The sequence below is a fragment of the Elgaria multicarinata genome, chromosome 8 (genome assembly GCF_023053635.1).
Source record: "Elgaria multicarinata webbii isolate HBS135686 ecotype San Diego chromosome 8, rElgMul1.1.pri, whole genome shotgun sequence".
NCBI classification, from domain to species: Eukaryota; Metazoa; Chordata; class Lepidosauria; order Squamata; family Anguidae; genus Elgaria; species Elgaria multicarinata.
In genome coordinates this window covers 77,563,726-77,585,517 of record NC_086178.1, presented here as the reverse complement: position 1 = coordinate 77,585,517, position 21,792 = coordinate 77,563,726, and the positions used below count along the sequence as shown (strand labels likewise).

The following is a 21,792-nucleotide window of genomic DNA, read 5'->3' as shown; positions in this document are numbered from 1 at the left end:
ACGGAAAAAATGGTGGAAGGAATGGAAGACGAGCGGAAGATGTGCAGAAGAAACACAGCATCATCAAAATGACCTGAGAACATCCATAACTGGCCAGTCATGAGTCTGCTATAAATCGCTTGTGTAAAGAAGCTCTGGAGCTTGTGGTATTTTATGTTGCACAAGCAAATTTGGGAATTATATTGTGGGGGAAGGAAGCCGACTGCCTGGCTCACTGTGATGCTCATTCCTTTCATGTATGTAACACATAACAATGTCATGCACCTTGACGATTGGTTTTTAAATGAATTAGTTTGGTGAATGTTTAAATTGGTTCGTTTGTTATTCATGAGGCAAGGGTTCTACTCACACCCATCCCAAACCGTTGATCTCTTGCATTTTTTGTTTTCCCAACAGTTGAACTCCTGTCAAGAACACATTTACATGATGCATACCTAATCTTGGGGCATTTGTGTTTTTCTAACCTGGAAATTCCTGATCAAATTGACTGCTCAAGTCAGGCCTCAAAAGGCAGGGCACTATCCTGTAAATTGCATGCCATTAAAAAAATGTAAGTTATTTTCAGCAGTATGAAAACACATGCAAACTGCCGAAACAACAGCTGACTTTTTGAATGTAGCTTCATTTTGAGAAACACAGACCATGAAGGCACAAAATAAGCACATAAACCTGCAATATTCTCATTTACATTACGAGCAAAGAGAAATTTCAAAGAAAATGGGGAATTCACTTCCAAATACATCCACATGTTGCGAGCTGGGTAAACTCACATTTCAAGCCCAATATTTCTTTGGCGAAATCATGAGTTTTATTCATTTAAACTACATTCCTATGGTTGCTCACCTGAGAGAAACCCCAAATGAACCCAATGGGGCTCAATTTTGAGCAGGCATGCATAGGATAGCCCTGTTATTTATTTAAATTAGGGCACAATCCTATGTGGATAGTTGGCAACCTCTGAACTCGAAGGCTGCTGAATATCCAGCACAGGGCGGGAGGACAGTAGAGATGATCTTCGCTGTTGCACTCCAGCTCCCCTGCATTTCTGCTAGATGGCAATTTTGCCCATCTAACAGTGGCGCCTTGGAGGGGGAGGTAAGGAGGTTGGGACTGCCACAGGAAACAGTGTACTGCAGCTGTCCCAGTCTCCTCCCCTCCCTGCTCCTGGAAACACCCCCTTTTCCTGTCTCCGTGTTCCATTTTCCAAGCACAGAGAGGTAGCTGGCGCAGTTCTCTCTGCACTGGCTATGAGATTAAACCTTGTTTCCGACCTCAGAGCCAAAAAAACCTGAACAATCCTATGGCCCTCCAGACACTGCCGAAGAGCCGTAGGATTGCTCTTTTAATTATTTCATTTATTTTAAATTTATATACCATACCTTCATTAACAAAGAAAATTTCAGGATGTGTACATAAAAAAAATCAACCATCCAATACAACAACGCAAGTTAAATTCTAAAGAGAGAAGCATAACACTTTCTATCAGTTTAAAAATGCAAACTAAAAATATAATTTGAATGTTTTTAAATGTGTGTGCAAATATAGAAGTTTTAACTTGGTGCCAAAAAGAATACAGCAATGGCAGCAGGTGTACCTCCTGTGGGAGGGCATTTGAAAGTTGGGGTGTCACTACAGAGAAGACCCTCCCTTTTGTAAATGATAACTACCTTTCTCTTGGAGGAATAAATACTGTGCAGGACCTTCTCTCATGAAATTAATGCACAGATAGTTGGATCTGGGAGGAGCTCTTTCAGGTGGTTTTTTTTTGGCTCCAAGCCATTTAAGGCTTTTAAGGTAAGTATTAGGGTGACCATACAAAAAGGAGGACAGGGCTCCTGTATCTTTAACAGTTGTATAAGAAAAGGAAATTTCAGCAGATGTCATTTGTATATAAGGAGAACCTAGTGAAATTCCCTCTTCATCACAACAGTTAAAGCTGCAGGAGCTATACTAGAGTGACCAGATTTAAAAGAAGGCAGGGCACCTGCAGTTTTAACTAGTGTGATGAAGAGGGAATTTCACCAGGTTCTCCATATATACAAATGACACCTGCTGAAATTCCCTTTTCAATACAACTGTTAAAGATACAGGAGCCCTGTCCTCCTTTTCATATGGTCACCCTATAAGTACAAGCACTTTGAATTGGTCTCAGTAGCAAATAGGCAACCAATGTGGCTCCTTTGGAATTGACTTAATTAGTCTCCACCAAGGAGTCTCCAACCTTTTTCAGCTGGTGGGCACATTTGCAGTTTTAAAAAAAGTATCAAGGGTGCTCTCACAAAATGGCTGCCAAGGGGGTTTAGCCCATTCACAAAATGGCTGGCATGGGGGCTTGCCAGTTCACAAAATACCCTCACAAATTGGTGAGACTAAAAGAAAAGTAACGTACCCATGAACCAATTCTATTGAAACTGACCCATAGAACCGATGCTCTAAAACAGATGGTGCACTAGACACCTCCGTAGGAACTTTATCAATAACAACATTAAGGCCAGAGTGAATATGAGCAACATCATCCTCAACAGCAGACCTTGTTAGTTCCAGTATCACCTTCCAGTATCAGAGTCCAGATGTAATAACCCTTTTATCACTCAAAAAACCCTTTGCTATCTCAGAATGAAATTGTAAACCACCCAGAGAGCTTCGGCTATGGGGCAGTATATAAATGTAATAAAATAAATAAATAAATAGGCACAATTACTTTGTCGCCTTCACCACCACAAAAGCAGATCATCTGCTTTTACTTGTGTCTAGTCCTACTAGCTATGCCATCTGCATTCTAGTCATCATCCTGCTTGTTTCATTGGTCCTAGCTCTTTGGTAAATTAGGGAGTTGGCTGGGCTCTACCTTGCCAGAAAAGACATAGCCAGGGCCACCTCAGTATTCCAGTGAGACCAGGGCTCTGATAGGGCGCTGGCAATGTCAACCAGAAAACCCTCCAGAATATTCAGGAATCCATAGGACTCCGGGGACAGACCAGTGTAATGGGCCCACTACTCCCACAGAGGGGAAAGCCACCATCAATCTAAATTTCACCAGGAAAGGATCTAACCATGACAATGGAGTTACAGAACACCTCACCCCCGCCCCCACCTTTGATTCCAGACTTCCAACTCAGTTGAAAACACTGAAATTCTTGAGGCTCAACTACAAGATTTTCCTTATAGGGAGTGTGCGGAATGCAGGTCTGAGTACAAATCTTGGAATCAAGAATTCAGATTTTAGAAAGTAAATGAGTGATAAAATACAGGAAGCAGTGTAAGAAAGTCACAGATTCAAGATATGAAGTAAGTTTCTGCTTCTAGTTGAAGGACAGCTATGATTTTTGTCATACCATATTTAAAAGCTGCTTGATATATGTTTACTCTTAGGCAAAAAGCCTAAGTGTAAACATAGGGTTTGCTCTTAGGGTTGTATCAAATTGTTGCGTGATAGGAAGGCAACTCACACAATCAATCGTTATCTCCTTCCTCCCCCCAGTGGTGCACTGGAATCCTCTGAAAATCAACTTCAGATGTTTGGGGAGTCCTGAGCAGTGGGGGCTTTGTCATCTGGGGCTGCAATGGGAGAGGAGAATTGCCCCAAATGAGGAACAGGGGTCTTGTGCCAGCCATTGGATGCTACTCTATGAATGCATGCTTCTGTACCAGCCTTCTGCAACCTGGTGTTGGACTACAGTTCCAAGGGTAGCTCACAGCTGCTATGCTGGCTTAAGAATGCTGGGATTTTTAGTCCAACACTTCAGGGAAAGGTTGTTCTATGCCATAGTGAGAAAAAAAGCACAAGTACTATACCATGCTTGCAATTTAACAATATTGATCTCCACCTCATTTTGGTTTAATTGTGGTGGCAATATTTAGCCAACTAAAAATAATTAAATGCACTAAAAATTTATTAGAGCCCTGAGGATATTTTGGAGGAGAAACACTGTCTGTGACTTCTGCTTTAAAGCTTCAGTTGCATTTAATGCAATTTTTATCAATAACTCAGCAGCTCATATTACTACAGCTCCATTGAAATTTTCATGCTGGGAAATCTAATTCATCCAATACATGAATCCATCACTTACAGTGCCTCTTTCTCAAATGCTATAAAACTTCCAAACCCATAGATTTGTCTCCAACAAAAATAACATGAAGGGGCCTTTCAATCAATAACGGAATCCCTCTGATTGTGGTACCAGCTGAATATTTTCTCCAACTTCGCTTTTGTTCTTCTGGGTAGAGGCCCACAAGGGAAAGAGCTTGTTTTCACTCGCAGCCTCATCAATACCTAAATCCTGGTGAACAAGTGACACTGAGAAGCTGTAATCAATAGCTCCCTCTGCGTTTTTTCTTCTGGTCAAATGGTTCAGCACCACTGACAGGCCTGACACTTAGAACATGATGCTAAATCTTTATCAACAGCCAGCTAGGTGACTGGCAGAACAAGACTCAGGGTGGTCATTAACGCTCGTGGCAATCTGTGAATAAACTAACTCCTCAATAATGTGTTTGTTTAGAAAAAGGTGAGGAAAAAAACTCCCTGCGCAATGTATTGATTGCTTTTGAACTGCATTTAGCAATTTCAGTCTGAGGATGGAACAGAATGTTGTACAACTGTGATGCGCTGTTTGTTAGGGGTTTTCAATTTGATACAGTGGAAAACTGACCATCCTATTATACTGGTTGATAGACTGAATAGTTACAGAAAGCTGCCAAACTGTCAAAAATAGATCACTGAGGCCATAATGGAAACAGCTGAAATATCAAGTTGTAACATACAACAGAAATCACACTTAGCAAAAAATAATCTTTCGGTTTGCTCATGTCCTATTGCTTTTTCTCCCCCTGTTCTCTGATAGAAACAAATACTGTAATATGAACCAGCGTGTGTTCCAGTTTATTGCTAGCCACCTAAGGAATTAATGCACAACTAGGTTTATGTGCGTTACCACATTCCAAATCAATGCTTCACAATCTTCTCTTAAATGCACAATTACTCCATTCACTCCTGAATGTTTTAAACATTTTGACTGAATAACACACTTCACTTATGCTAGATCGATGTCAGCATCAGCTTTTAGCTTGAATAATAACATAAGCATATAGAATGGGGAAAAATACTATACAGCTACTGCTGCTATTCACAGACTTCAGAAGATACCTTATTTAAGTCATAGAAGAGTCATTTATGATGGTCTTGGACTAATCAGCCCAACATTTCCCCAATCCCCATGGGTCTGTATGATTTCTTTTTGATCTTCCTATACTATTCTAATGAGATTTTTAATTGAACTTTATGGGTTCCCTTTGAGGACTGCAGCCCTCACAATCAATCTAAACTGCAGTAAACTATTTGAAGTTTTTCTTCACAAAAAGGTGAGCCATCTCCACCATGTCCTTGGCATAATTTAAAGCATAGATGTTGCATCTCTCGGCTGCTGCCGGCACCTTTTCCACCTTCTCATAAAGTTGAAGGTCAATGTATGAATTATGTGAATCAACCAAACTACAAAAGGAGACCTGTAGAATGCACACTCCAGAAATTAAGTGGGCAAGATCTGCAGAGTGAAAGCACACCTTTTTTATTTTTAAACAAACAAATCAGGAATATTATATAAATTCACAGGCTTTCAAAACTCTGATTTCTAGAGACACCAGAACTTCAGAGACACAGGAAATCATGTTTTAAAATATATCTTGTTTTTAAAATATAAAATTATACTTGGATACATATCTGCAGAAATATAAACGTTTAATACACAGTGGTTGCAATACATTCTGTGAATACAACCAGGTGCAGCAGTAATGTGTAAATTACTGTTCAAGAGTAAAATACTCATTTAGCAATCTCTTGTGAGCCATAGGCTCCAGAGCATACACATCAGATTCACTTCAACACAGAGCACAGATCTAGGCATGCAAAGTCATCCATTCATGGAACTGCTTCTCTATCAAAATGGAGCTTTGTGTGTGCTCTGAAACCTACACCACTGGAGAGAATTTTGCTCAATATTCTAAATCAGGTAATTCACTTAATATCTTGAACACAGATGGCGAACATATGGCTTTCCAGATGTCGTTGGACTGCAACTCCCATCATCTATTGGCTAGGGCTGATAGAAATTGCACTCCAACAGCTGGAGAGCTACACATTCCCGTCTATGTTCCAGATGTTAAGTGCGTTATATGTAAAGTTTTAAAGGTCCAATTCAAAGTACATAAACTGTAGGCAGAGGTGTGAAAATTCCTGCTGTTCCCTTGCAGCAGAACTATGGTCCAGCTGGATCCTACCTTAAGAGATTCTGGACTATATGACTTATTTCTGCTGCTGCTTTTATTGGATTTCAGCGACATTGTGTTTAATAGAGTTGGATACAATATTCCCCACTATACTGCCTGTCCCAGTGCCACCACTATGCTCTTCAGAGGGTCCCCCAACCCTCTGAAGTAGTTTATATGGGGAAGAGGTACTGAGGGCTCCAAGAGGCCAGGGAAATCGGCAAAAATGGCCTGATTCCCCGTTCCACCTCCGGAAATGCTCTGCTAGATCAGAAGCCCTGCTGAGGCATTCAGCCTTATTGCGTGAGGGCTAAAAGTGGGAAGGGTTTGTGAGCGTGCTTTCAAGTCCCTCCCCAAGGGATGAAGCTGAGCAGTAAAATATTCATGTTTCCTTGAATGCAAGGAGAAGCCCACATGTGACTGCGAAGTTTGCTTTATCAGGATTCATGACTGATTGTGTGGAACAGGGATGGGCAACATGCAGCCATCCAGATGTTTTATTTATTTAATTTAAAACATTTGTATCCCGCCCTATATCATTAAGATCTCAGAGCGGCATACAGATAAAAGCATACAGTATAAAACAATAAAAATGCACAGTTAAACACAAATTAAACCATGAACCAAGTTAAAACAATATATAATTTAAAAGCAGTAAAAGCAGTTAAAACAATTTGCCATCTTAGTGGATTTAACCATCAAAGGCTTTGTTAAAAAGCCATGTTTTTACTTGGCGTCAAAATAAAATCAGTGTTGGCACCAGTCGGGCCTCCAAGGGGAGGGCATTCCACAGTCTGGATGCCACAATAGAGAATAATCCCTCATGCTTGGCTATGCTGGCTAGGGAGTTGTAGGCCAAAACATCTGTAGGACTGCCAATGAATGCGAATAGAAGCTCCTTTAGACCTTCTCCCTCAACCTGTGAAGGTTGGGACTGAGTGGGCAGGGACACTTTTAGCCCTCAAGGGAGGAGGCTGAATGCCTGCATATGGCTACATTGTGCTGACACTACAAATCAGTTCCTTTTAGTACAAAGGTGCACCACCCTTTTGGCCCCAAATGCATACACACACACATACACACACACACACAGGCATATCCTGCACCCTTCCCCCAAGTAGGCAATTAAAATTGACTTTCCACAATAACTCACGTTGTTCATTCTGTTTCATTTAAGATGTGCACTGTAGTTACTATCCTCCACCATTCACCCCAATCAGGCAATTTAATTTACTTTTCAAAGGTAATTCCTCCTATTAAAATGTAATAATTGAATAGTTGCCTCAGACCCCGCCCCCCTCTAGTTGTTCTCATGTGCTTTTAAAAAGCCAGCTTCTCTGCCTCCTGGAGGTAGTAAGTAGTTCTTTTATTTTTAAAAGCTCTGCTCCTCTGCCTCCTGGAAGCAGCAGTCAGAAGTATTCACAGAGCTGACAGAAAGAAAAACAGCCATAGAACTCTCCAAAAGAGCAGATCATCTTCTAATTGGGAGAATCTGGCAATCACTCACAGATTGCTCTAGGGTTATTATTATTTATTACATTTCTATACTACACTATATCCAAAGCTCTCTGGGCAGTTTACATAAGATTAAAACAATTAAAAACAACATACAAAATTTTAAACCACAAAAAACAACATACACAAAAACAACTTTAGAAACAACGATAAAAACAGATCCAGGATTGATGAAGCTCATCGCATATTGCTAAATACCTCGGAAAAGAGAAAAGTTTTAACTTGGAGCCGAAAAGATAGCAACATTGGCGCCAGGCGGGCCTCGTTAGGGAGATAATTCCATAATTGAGGGGCCACCACTGAAAAGGCCCTCTCCCTTTTTGCCATCGTCTGAGCTTCCCTTGGAGTAGGAACGTAGTGTATGGGTAGGTTCATGTCAGGAAAGGCGTTCCATCAGGTATTGTGGTCCCGAGCTGTGTAAAGCTTTATAGGTTAGAACTTTATAGGTTACAACTGGCTCGAAAACATACAGGCAGCCAATGCAAGCAGGCCAGAGCCGGTCTGATATGTTTGAACCTTCTGGGTTCCTGCCATAAAAGTCCTGACTCATAGAGCATCCTCTCACAAGGAGGATGCTTTAAAATTCAGTGAAAAGGAGCAGGGAGGTGACTGGCAGATGGGAGAAGGGGGTGTTTCTGAGAATGAGAAATGGCAGTGGTATCGCCAAGCACTTGGTGGTGCTGTGTCTTTTCCAGCATTAGCCATGTAGCCATGTTTTTTTCAATATTGTTTGCAGCGGCAGCTACAGGGTCTTGTGGAGGGGCAGAGAATAGGGCTTATGCACCCTTCTACACTGCAAGGATCGAGGGCCACTGGCAGCACTCATTAACCTCAACTGCAGGCCTCTGCCTCTCTCTTCATGCAAGAAGTGCTCACATTCAGCAGAGGCTCTCTAGCTTTGACTTGTTGTTTGCTTTAGCAGTGGGCTGGCTGCTGTGATCTGGGCTTCTGTTGAAGGCTTTGAGGGTGGGGGATCAGGAGACCTGCTGTTTGTCAGCTGTAAGGCTGGAAAGAGGGAAGAGGAGAATGCAGGAGCAATCAGCCAATTAGCTACGGTGGGGGAGGAGCTCAAGACGCAAAGAGCAACATGATTGGCTAGCTGCAATGATGCAATGCACAGGTCCCTAAGTGGCCCTGGTGGTTGTACCTGGAGCCAAAGTAGCTCAAAAAACAGTGAGGATCACTATTCTAGAGTTTCCGTTACCTAAGGGCGTTCCTAGACAAGGCCTTAGCGCATCTTGAGAGCCGGTTTCCCTGCTGTGCTTCCACATGACGCACAGGGGAATCCGGCTCCAGGCCGCACTGAAGCCTCCTCTAAGGCGCCATAAGCGAAGGTGCTTATGGCACGCCTTTTCCGCAGCTCCGGCCTGAGGCCGGAGCTACGGAACGTCTAGAGACTTCCGTGGCTTTTTGCGGCTACTCGCTTACTCACGAGTAGCTGAAAAAAGCCGCGGACTGGCCACAGCGCTGAGCGCTGTGCCCATCGGCCGGGGGGGGGGGGAGAAGGGAGCACAGATGACACAGGACACACACACACACACACACACGGAGGGAGGGAGAAGGAGCACAGATGACACAGGACACACACACACACACACACGGAGGGAGGGAGAAGGAGCACAGACGACACAGAACACACACACACACGGAGGGAGAAGGAGCACAGACGACACAGAACACACACACACACGGAGGGAGAAGGAGCACAGATGACACAGTACACACACACACACACACACACGGAGGGAGAAGGAGGAGAGATGACACACGGGATACGGAGGGAGAGAAAGATCAGGAAGGGATCAGGAGCGGATGGGGGGGGTTAACTAAAAAAAACCCTTACCTTCTCCGCAGTCTTTGGGCCGCACGTGGCCCCTTTAAACTTAAAAAAAAATGGTGGACGCTGCAGGGATCCCGACGTCCCTGCACGTCCCGCGTCTGGAAGCCTGGGCGGCGCGCACTAACGTCAGCGTGCCGTTGCCCCGCCTCCCTACCGGCTTATCCTGGCAGGTCTAGCAAAGCCCTAAGTTGCCCCATATGACCTAGTATTCAATCTCCAATGTTTGAATGTGGGTTTTTGCTACAGATAGTGATGGAAAGACATACTCAAAAGCACTTAACAAAAAAATACTTCTTGAGTTCTAGGATTGAGCCCTGGCGTAGGAAACAGTTTCTGGGATTGAGGATGAATTCTAGTTTAAATTAGGTCCTGGTGGCTTCTGCCATTCTCTAGCCAATATTAGCGATACTTGATTGATACCAATGACCCGTTAGCTCTGATGTTAGTACACGAAGTTCAAAAGTCTGCAGTCCTTTGCCATCAGCTAGTGCACCAAAATACTATTAATGTTACAAAGAAAATATATGGTGTCCACTATTTAGGGGTTTATTTCATAAAGATTAGTATGCTTTCAAATGCAAACCACAGCAGCACTGGAAGGCCGAAAGCCGTTTTCCTCCCTCAACCTTTGATAATGAAAGCAAATCAGTAAGGTCATCCGAAAGCTTTGTGCCAGCACCTAGATAGCTTCACACTTACAACATAGGTCACAGTCATAAATGTCAGCCAATTCTCATGCCAAGATAATAATCTGAAATTAAAAAATATCTGAGGCAATTGTCAGACACACGTCACTAATGGGGCAAAAAATGGCTAAAGTAATTTATAATTATATCCCCAGCGCTCTACAACTAAAAGGCCATGTTCTACATTGCCTAAATTGGTGAGATTCATAGCCTTTAATGGAACTATGCCATAGGAATAGAGAGACAGTGACTTTCTGACTCATGGTGTGGAGGAGGCAGGAACGTGCCTGGCACCCAAAATCCAGAACCTGACACACCATGGATCCAAGTCGAATGTGTTCCTTGAGGAATGCAGGTGGTATTTTGCCCTTTCGCACCATATGAGCTCATGTAACCAGAACTGTTTTCAGGTGATGAAAAAAAATGTGATACTTCCCAACCTCTCTAATGCTATTACAGCCTAACAGGAGATCTCATCACTGAGTGGAACAAGTCCCTATCCATAAAACATAAGCCTCCTACTTGAAACAAGAAGAAGAAAAAGAAAAAAAAAGAAAACGGACTAAATTTGTATAGGTTGATGCATTAAAATAAATGCAGTACTCCTATTTCAAATAAATGATGGGGAAATAAATCATATTAAACTGGTTTATGCATTAATGCTGATTAAAAACACTTACTGACCTTATTACTCATAGTAGAGTAGTTTTCACAGCAGATATATTTAATCTAATGACATTTAGCTTTCTATCTAAAACCACCATCTTCCATCAACTTTATTTTAAAGTTGACATGAACTTACAGGATTGCTTCTCATTGCTCCTCCTACTGCTCTGGCTGCTTTGCTGTTGCCTGCCAGGTCTGCTAATTGCTTGTAAGAAACTGCTTCTCCAAATTTCACATCTCTCAACAGGGTCCACAACACTTCTCTGGTGAATGAAGCTGAAAGAGGGGGAAAAACATGAAGAAGCAACACACTGTTCCGAAGCATGCCTTAATATTTTTTTAAAAAACCTACCAAGATAAAAATAGTCAGGAAGACTGACATTTAAACTAGGGTATGAACAGCAACATTTTCTCTTTCGAATTAGCACAGCAATCAGTTCTATTATTGTGTTCTATATTTAAATTCATGATTATTAGAGAGTGCGCTTCAAGTAATTGATCACTATTAAAAAGGCATTCAAGGCTTTGATTTTCCTATATTTTTAATTTGCTTCCAGTACAATTATCCTGTTAACGCATACAATGTGCTTTCCCATTAAATTGGCAGAGTATAAATTAGCATACAGTCAAATTAAAAAAAAAGAGGGGGGGGAAGAGAATAACTGGCAGCACCTATTTTATAAAAGCTCTTGTATCTCCTAATTTCAAACTTCAGCTGGGTCACACCGGAAAAGAAGCCCTAGAGCCAGCAGACCCTGGTTGACTGAATTTTTTTAAATTTTTATTTTTATTTTTAGCAAAGGCCCCAAGCTACCGCTCAGCATTCTAGATATCAGAAAATGTAACGACTGGATGTGGTGTCTCAGAGTATATGCTGCATATTTAAATGGGAAACTCTCATTAGAAATGAAATACTTATTCATTTGCTGTCTAGTTACCCTTGATTTTCATATTGTTGTTAATAAGGCATGGAGTGAAGCAAAAAAAGCTTTTTATGTTGCTGCAGGCTGATAATGAGACACTCATCTATGGTGATTAAAACTTGCCTCTGGGTGACCAGACATGGTCTGACTTCAGAAGGTAGAGAAGAGGAGAGAACACAGTTGCATCAAACCGTGCTTGGCTGCATTTACCCAGCCGGCAACACAACAGAACACGGATGTACCTGCATTACCTTTCTTTGACATAGGGAAGAGACACAGATACACTATTTATTAAAACATTTGTATCCTGCCTTATATCACTGGCAGCGTACAGGTGAAATCATACAAACAGTTTAAAACAATAAATATAGAAATTAAAAAACAAAATTAAACCATTAATCAAGCTAAAACCAGCATAAAATTTAAAAGCAATAGAAACAAAACTATTAAAACTATATGCAACCTTGGTGAATTTAGTCATCAAAGGCTTTGTTAAAAAGCCATGCTTCAACTTGGCTTCAAAATGAGGCCAGTGCCGGCACCACTCTGGCCTCAAGGGAGGGTATTCCACAGCCAGGGTGCCACAACCGAGAAAGCCCTCTCCCATGTTCCACCATAGCATATGTCTTGAGTTGGTGGGACGCGGAAGAAGGCTCCTCCAACAGATCTCAAGTCTCGGGCAGGCATATATAGGGAGACGCACTCCCTCAAGTATCGAGGTCCTGGGCCATTTAGGACTTTAAATGTCATTGCCAACACCTTGAATTCCAACCGGAAGCGTATAGGCAGCTTGTGCAATTCCTTTAAGACCGGTGTTATATGGCCTTTGTGGGATGTACCGGTCAGTAGTCTAACTGCTGCATTTTGCACTAGCTGCAACTTCTGAGTTGTCTTCAAGGGCAACCTCACGTGGAGTGCATTGCAGTAATCTAATCGGGAAGTTACCAGTGCATGCACGACAAGCACTTTAAACTTTACAGGCATGCTATAGGAGCTCCTTTTCTGGGAAGTTCATTCTACTCAGCTGCTGTAAAGTTTAAAGGCCCAGACCCAAGAGGGCATTGCCAAGGAGGTGTATTGCAAGAGGAAGATCCATGTGACTGAGGAGAACCCATAGAAAGGAGGGCTATAGTCCCAACACTTGTGGAGGGGAAATAAAAAAGAAGAGATTGGCATACCATGGCTTACGTGCAGGTGTAACATTCCATGGGTAGGAGATCAGGAATTTTACATCTGCACTGAGCCATAGACCAGATAGAGACAGAAAGTAGATCTGGATTTACTGGCAGACCCTTGGGTGATTTGTAGTGGATCGCCAAGGATTTCCCAATTTTTTAACAATGGCAGCAGCAAAATAATTCCCCCGCCGCTGCCCAATCATACAGCTGAAAAGAAGAAAGCTTGGGGTAACTACAAGTGGGTTTTTGTGTGTAAGGACTCTATTCATTTCTGATACTCAAAGCATATTCCTGCGCTCAGAATTCTGTCATTTAAATCTATATATTTGATACCAGGTTCCGGTGGTAGGTCTTGCGGTTCTAGTTAAAAACTAAGTAGATTCTGCAAACTTGGAAGTTTACCCATTCTGTGCCCTAGGCTGATGTTTCTGCAATCTCTTCCTGCCTTTCTCCCACCTCCCCAAGCACAAAGGCAAGTTCACTTAGGACACAATCCTATGCATGTTTAGACGGAGAAAAGTCCTAACACCCCAGCACTCCCCACCCAGCATGAAGTTTTCGTAGGGGTGTGTGTGTGGTACCTTTCTATTCTGATCATTTAAGAAAAGTTGTTCACATCTTAGTCTGGTAAAGCATTATTTTTTTATTCTTAAAGAAAACCACAAACTTTTATGTTTCTTTTAAATAATAAAAATCACTTCTTAACTGAACAGAATGATAATCGCTTCATTGAAAAAAAAATCTGTTTAGCCTTTATTATAACATTAAGCAAATTAAACATCAGCATAATCCAGGTGATACTAGAAAAGGGTCATCAAAGAAATTAACTTTGTTGTTCATTAATTTACATGGATTAGTAGAGGGCGAAGAGATAGCAAATCTGCTCTAGTTTTTTGTGATATAATTTCAAACTGTACACCATTTGTGGCACTAGGGTGACTTTGGGGTTAATCAGACTGATTTGTCCTTTTAATTGCTTTCTATTCAAAGAAAATTCATTAGATAATGTTCTCTTCAAAATTCATGAATCAATTTAACTGAAGAAACCATATTAACAGCTTTGGGTTCATTAGCAAACGGAGTTGTGTTACTAGCTGATTGCTAGGAGAGCTTCCTTAGGCAAACAGATTTTGTTTACTGTCATTTCTTTCGAAAGGCCTATTTGAAATCCAATTGTAACAAGGGGAGAGCAGATTTCCCGTTCCATTTCTTAATTCTTTCCATGTTTGGCTCTGACCCATGTGCTGGTCTGCCTGCCTTTTGATTTTACATGGTGAATTTTGGTAATTAATTTTGGAAACTGGGTACTTATCAGTTTGCTCTTGACTTAAGCTTTCATGTGATGCATACTGGGAAATGTAGTCTTCCAACTACCTCAGCAGCTGGCCCCCTCCCTGCTGGCACTGCTAAGTCTCCCCACTGGGTTAACACTTCCTTTGGACAGGTAGTGACCATGTCTAGATCTACACTTCTGCTTTATAGCGGTACTGAAGTGCACTAATAACAGTTGGGGCACATTAAACGTTTCATATACTGCTTTCATAGTGCGTCATCAGACTAGCCGCTCATGTTTCTTCGCGGGACATTGTGATAATGCAGTGATCCTGCTGCGTGGCTTCTGTTCCATTTGCCAATCTTCCCATTTTAAAAAAAGCCTCAAAACCCCCGACTTTTAACAAATTTGTCAGGATTTCCTGCCATGTGCAGGAAAGTTCCATTATAAAGAGTGCTGTTTCCATTGTTCTATTGGGGCCATGCGGTCTCTGCAAACTTCCCCGTGTAATTTAAGCTTGTCCCTAATGCAGAAGTGAAGCGGGGAGCAGAGCAACGGTACTAGACAGTAGGGAAACACGATTTCTCCCCGTCTGAAGGAGCTCGTTTTGTCATATCCTGCTTTTCATTCCACATTATCCAAAATACAGCAAATGTCATTGTGTATCTTATGAGGTATAAATGTGCAAGAGGGATATAGCATTACCATAACGGGATCGTAATGACTGGACACAAGGTGTAGAACTGGCCCATGTTTTCTGTACAACCCAACAGTGATGCACCATCACCATAGCACAAGCTAAATGGAAGCAAAAGCTGGAAGATTTTATAATAGCAGTTGACATGAAAATGTTAGTTTCAGAGCCAAAAAATGGCAATCATGTAGCATGTAGCAGAGGCTTGTCTGATTTAGATTGGGACCACAATAATCTGAGAAGGGAGGGCTAAATATTCCCTCATACACTGTTTTTCCATGAAATATTCCCCCTTCAGGTGCAGGTTTTTAAAAAGAAAAAAGAAAAGCTTTCATTGACTCCAAAAGAGACTTGGGACCACACATACTTACATGGGGGTAAAAAGTCTCAACTACATGGTGTGGAATTGGCATAATGTGTAGTTTGGCTGACAGGTGAGTACAGTTAAGAAGAGGAAACAGAACATAAGAATTAATCATCAGTTCTTACAATGGAAATAAGTTAGCAGTGATGACCACCAAGGACAGTGCTGAATTCTTCTACCTAATTAAGAACATAGGAATGTTCCCATGTTGGATCTGACCAAGGGCCCTTCTAGTCCAGTGCTCTGTTTACACAATGGCTAACCAGCTGTTGACTAGGCACCCACAAGCAGGACATAGTGCAGCAGCACCATCCCACCCATGTTCCCCAGCAACTGGTGTATATAGGCTTACTGCCTCTGATACTGAAGCCATTTATTTCTGACCATTCGTTGGAGAAAGGGGTGAAAAGAAATTGGATCTAAAAATTGTGAGAAGTTTGGAGAAATTTCTCAGCATGCAGGGCTTCAGTACTTATATTATTTTAATGAGGTGGCCAACAGGGTGTCTGTGTGTGCTTTTTATTTTACAAATTACATCCTGTTCTCCTGTGCTTTGCAGCTGCCTGGCTGCTTGTACTTCCTGGAAAGCCCCCTAGAACAGGGGTGAGCAGAAGATAGATCTCACATGTTTGGGGGCTTCAACTCCCAGAAGCCCCTGGCAGGATAAGTGATTAGGAATATTGGGACGTGGAAGCCCAAAACAACTAGAGATCTATTTTCTGCCCACCCCTACCCTAGACTTAACTATGGGCCAAACTAAAACATTCCTCTAATCACACATATCAGAACTAGACATGATTGGTTTCTTTCCTTCAGAATAAGCATGTATGACCCCGATTTGGGAGCAGAGGCTTTAAGCTTCCCCCACCTTTTCAATCTAAAAATTCCAACTCTCTCTCGGGATGTTAAAAAAGAAAGAAAGAAAAAAAATAATTTTTTCATTCCAATGGACTCCCCCCTTTTTAAAAAATCTCCCACCCCACTTTCCAATTCTGCTGCTTGTTGAGTGCCTGAAAGCTGATTAAACAGTAACAAATCTTGCCCAGCTCTGTGTTTCAGGGGAGCTTATATAGGCCAAATCCAGTGTTGCGCTTGTGGAACTGTGTAGTTTCCCCATCTTCTTCTCATCCCTGCAGCCCCCACAAATCTGCTCTGAAGCAGATTTGGGGAGAACACAGGGGGGACTGGACTGGGGAGGAGAAATCTGTTCTACCCACGGTTTCCGTTCTGCTGACAGAACAACACTGTTGGACCGAAGCCACAGAGTTAGTAAGTGGGTACTACTCCACAATAGGAGCCCGCCAATTTATTTATTTAAAAAATTTCTCGGCCATCTTTCAGGCCCAAGGCGGCTCACAACAATAAAATATATAAACAGTTAAAAATTCAAAAGCGATAAAAACATGAGCACAACCAAATTGCAATAAAAGCCAACAATAAAACCAGCAACAACTTGGAATTGTGAGTTCTGTAGAGAACTTTAACTGGGCCAGTATTTGGCTCCAGCCTGTATTGTAATGTAACATTTCTTTGTAAACTATCAAGGTTGGTGTTAAACTTGTGTACTCAGGTTTCCAAGTAGTAATCGTTCACAGGAAGAACAATTCCTGACTAGTAAGCTACAGTAAGTAGACATGAGAGAAAGGATATTTTCAGCAGTTCCCTGCCCCGCCTTGTTATGGAATGCCCTCCCTAGAGAGGCCTAACCTGTGCCTACTCTAATGTCTTTTCGGCACCAAGCAAAGACCTTTTTATTTCCCCAGGCCTTTTAAACTATGCTGTGGGTTTATTATTGTTTAACTCTCCATGTTTTTATCCCTCTGCTCTCTGTTTTAATTATTTTGGCTTGGTGATTTTCTTTCTTTGCTCTCTGTTTTAATTGACTTTTGATTTTATTGTTGTGCTTTTATTTGTTGCTTTTATTGTATTCTTATTGTGATGTGATTGCCTAGAGAACTTCTATTATAATGTACATACATACTAAGGAATTCCTTATTATTGGGTAGTATATAATATACATACATACTAAGAACTACTAAGAAATTAAGGTTGCAATCCTATACACCCTTACCTATGAGTAAGTCCCACTGAGATCAGAAGGGCTTATGTCCAAGTAAAAACGTATAGGATTGCATTATAAGACAATTTATAGTGTGTGTGTGTGTGTGTGTGGTGGGGGTAAGATCCAAATCTTTCCAGTCTGGGGGCTGTCCCACTCCCCATTCAGTGCTCAGCATGAAGCACAAAGGGCTGGATGGGTAGGCCTAGAACTTGATAAAAATCTTTAGGAATAGAAGGAGAGGCATATGTAAACTTAATAGTAAGATGGAACTGTTACAGGGAGAAAAAAGCATTGTTCTATAGTCGTTACTGGATGGTTAAGCAGTAATGTTATTGTGCAAATGGATGTCTAAAGTATCTATTCAATGGACAGAAAGCTGTATAAGACATATATTGAAGTGTTTGTCAAATGAATTCTTCAAATGTAATAGTGTGTGTGCACGCATCTACACTGAAGCACAAAATAATGTAGTACCCTGCAATCATAGGCACATCATTTTATAAATGTATCTAAAACATTAATTTCACCCTATAGGCAGCAAACACATTAATTCGTTTAAGGCAAGCAGCTCTGTGACGGTGCCAAATATTTTTTATTACTAAGCTCTCTGTTAGTGCCTGTAAATATAATCTGCTCAAAATGGGGTGAACCTTCACCAATTTTCAATATGGCTGCAAACCTTGGATGTTGTTAAATGCCTAGCATATCCATATTCCCTATAGCATACATTAATTCATATCCACCAGGCAATTTGAAAAAACTGTCCTGGGCAGGTATAGCTACTCACAAAGGGTGTAACCTGCCCAAAAGTTTGAGTACATGGCAGAAGCAGGGTCTTAGCCCCAACGAACGAAACAAGTCCTTTGAACCCACAGTTTTCAGCACTAACAGAAATCTATTTCACAGCAATCGAAGTTGCCGGCAAGAAAATAGGTTAATTAAAAAAAAGTGGGATGCGTAAAGCACCTTGGCAGGGTGCACTCCACAGCCAGGGTGCCCTGATATCCACATTCCCTCATTATAATGTTTTAAGTTCAAAAATGTATAAAACAGCTGAAATATGTCAAACTCATGGCAAAGTTTAATTATAAATTGTCTGAAACAAATGTCTGTCTGAAGTAGTATCCAATCACTCTGTGTCAGAGATAGTTAAGGCACGGGCATGGGGTCTTCTACAAGACCCCACGGCTATGCCTTAACTATCCCTGACACACTGCAATCATGCCAAACGAAGTACAACACAAGTAGAGATGTGTGAATCAACAAAACATGAGCTCACTGACAGTCCTCAAATTCCATTTCGTAGCTCATTTCGACGCGAGTCCGTATCAGATTGTGAGCTTTGGTTTTTAAAAATCTTTTTGCATGAACATACACATTTTTATGTTCAAATGCATGCATGCTGTCTAGCATATTTTGTGGGTGTGTCCTTATATTACATTGCAAGTTTGGAAATGTATGGACTTCAACTACAGATTGCATTCATGTTCGCTCCGAACTGCGCGAACTGGGTAAATCCTGATAAAAAATGAACTGAAACAGATTTCTCATTCATCCCCTAAACACAAGTACATAAAACGCTGGGGAAATATTTAATTCAAGTTCATAAATATCCTTGAAAGTCTCTACTGCCCTCACTTTTGCCAACTGGACAACTGACATATTCAGTAAAATGTACTACAGATTTAGTCTACTATAGATCTTGACAAACCCTTGTTGAAGCATTGTTGTTACAAAAGGAAGGCTTATCCCACTACTCAAACAGGGTGGGTGGGATGTTATTATTGTTGTTATCATCACCATCACCATCACAACTACCACATCTAAGGAGTTCAAGGCAGCATATTACCCTCACTACAACCTTTTGAGGTAGGTTAAGTTGAGAGATGACAACTAGCCTTGAGCTCCATGACTGAATTGGGGATTTGAGCTCGTGTCTCCCCAATCCTACTCAAACACTCTAACCCCTACATAGACATTTCATTACTGAACTCCTTTCCTTGTACTGAAAGCATACCAGATACTTACAGTGTCTTTGTAACATCTTTTTGTTTACGAATCTATAAGGAGAGCTTTTGGGAAACAAGCAGACTCCTAAAGTAGGCAGCACAATGGCTAACCTGGTATCAAGATTACTAAAGTGTAACCATTGCAGCCCACCAAAGGCAGCATCCTAGTTTAGATAACTCCATCTTTCTCTGGACAAATTCAAGTTGCAAACTATTTCTTTTTCTGCCACACACTAACAAGCAGAATGCTAAGTCTCAGAACCCACCCTGCAGAAAGATTGCCTGTTAAGGAAACATCCCCATTTATTTGCTGCCACTGACAAATATACCAATTGATCATCCTGCAGCATTAGCAAGCAATCAAGCAAACAAAAATGGTCACTTGACAGCCCTTACACCATTATGTGTGTATAGCTGAAAGGCTAGCCCACAGTACCTATTTTTTGGAAGGTGGTAAGTACCTCATTTATTTTCATAGTTAAAGCAATGGATTCCTCAGGGTCCAAGACTTTTTAGATGCTACTGAAAACATCCACAGTAACAAGAGGCCAGCTGATTTGAGTTGCTAGCAGCATGGGAGCAAGACAGATATAGCATGAATGCTATCCTTGCTTCAGAACTAGCCAGGATATCAAAACAATTTCAAACCATGGTTTAATATATTGGGTTGTTCCAAAATGGGAATAGATAGGTAATTTCATACTTCCTGGATTGTTTTTGAGTGTCATCAGACAGGGGAAAATTGCATTTCCCTACCATCGTTTTGCCTCCTGCTCCTGTCCCACAATAGGGACAAACAGCTTCCTCTTTCTTCACACAGGGAAGAAAGAGGAAGCAAGGAACGCGCTGCTTTCCTGCACACAACAGGAAATGGCGGCAACTTCTGTCACAGCCCAAACCCCCAAATTTTCCAGATCTTTTTTTGTGATGCAAAAATGTGCTAAAGGAGCGGGACGTGCGCAGCATCATGAAAAGGACCTGCGGAAATCCATGAGTGGCCAGTAACGAGTGTGCAATAAGACGCTCGTCTGATGGTGCTTTTTGTATATTGTGATGGGGAGACAACAAAGTGACCGTGTGTGATAAAACACTGTTCATCTGAATGTGACTCCTGATTTCCCTTTCAGGTCTACATCTGTCATCCTGTTATCATCTCCAGGATAATACTGTGAACTAATGCATTGAAACCAGTGATCATGTATTAAATATATGCATGAGTCTTCCAAATCCCCCTAACTTGTTTTATATTTTTCTAAACCTGTTCTTGTTTCATTTGTTATTTTATGACCAAGTAGGATAGTCCTCTCATATGAATTTGTTGTGTATATATTGAGTGCATGTGTGTGTGTACACACAAACACACACACACACACACACACACACACACCTTCTTCAATAATACTATTCTTTAGCATTGGGCACCTGTTTCTCTTATTATATGGACTGATGCTAAGGATCACAAAGTATTTGCAGTTCTCTCAGAGCATTTCCTTCCCGTTCATTTTTGCAAATATTCATATGAGCTCTAGACAAATGGTTATTTTATGAGCTATGTTGTAGTCCACTGCTGAATAGGGCAAATTTAGAGAACCAGAAGGGTGATGAAGATATTTCAATTACAAACATACAATCTAATAGAAAACTCTAGCATTATGGATTGGGTGGGAATTTCAAAAAAACAATAATGATTTCTTAGAATCCACTATTCACTAGAGCAAAGTTTTCCTATCACATAGTCAGATACAGATGGGAAAGATATCAAGGCTCCCCTAACTCCTTTTTGTTGCTGTTGCATTATTTTCTTTCATTCTTCTTCCCTGTGGCAAGTTTAGTTGCCTCCTTAACTCCAGCTCAGACTGTGTTCCTGCTGCTTCTAACATTGTAGATAAATCTGCCTGACAGGGGGATGCTGCAGAGAGGCAAAAGTCCATTCCTTATTTAAAAGGACACAATAGATATTTTGCCTCTCAAAAGATATGTATGGGGAGGAAATCTGAGTTCATGTTGAACTTTGGTCTTCTACTTTGATCGGTGATGTATCATTGAAAATGACTGATATATTTTTTTAAAAAATGTAGAGCTTCCCACAGAGAGACTTGATAAACAAGTAAGTGTAATATTCTGAACAAAGGCGATTAAGAGATTAATCATATACACGTGTACTCAGAAGTCAGTCCCACTGAATTCAATCGAGTTAATTCTCAAGTAACTGGGTATAGGATTGCAAACTATACCCAATTACTTGAGTGTTTCTGATTATGTCCAAATTTAGCCCTCATTAGGGGCAGAAATGTCACTTCTACCACAATAACTCTAGG

At 41.2% G+C, this 21,792-nt stretch overlaps 1 protein-coding gene across 6 annotated transcripts in view; it reads right to left on the bottom strand.

Annotated features, from left to right (window-relative positions):
* The window catches only part of MGMT (O-6-methylguanine-DNA methyltransferase), a 226,452-nt gene that overhangs the window by 9,275 nt on the left and 195,385 nt on the right, over positions 1-21,792 (bottom strand). For 5 of the 6 annotated variants that reach the window (XM_063132818.1, XM_063132817.1, XM_063132821.1 and 2 more), the window contains exon 5: positions 11,108-11,247. The exons of the other annotated variant lie outside the window; for it this stretch is intronic. In XM_063132818.1, the coding sequence (XP_062988888.1) occupies positions 11,108-11,247 (140 nt within the window). The remainder of the gene's footprint in view (positions 1-11,107; positions 11,248-21,792) is intronic. 6 annotated transcript variants of the gene reach the window in all.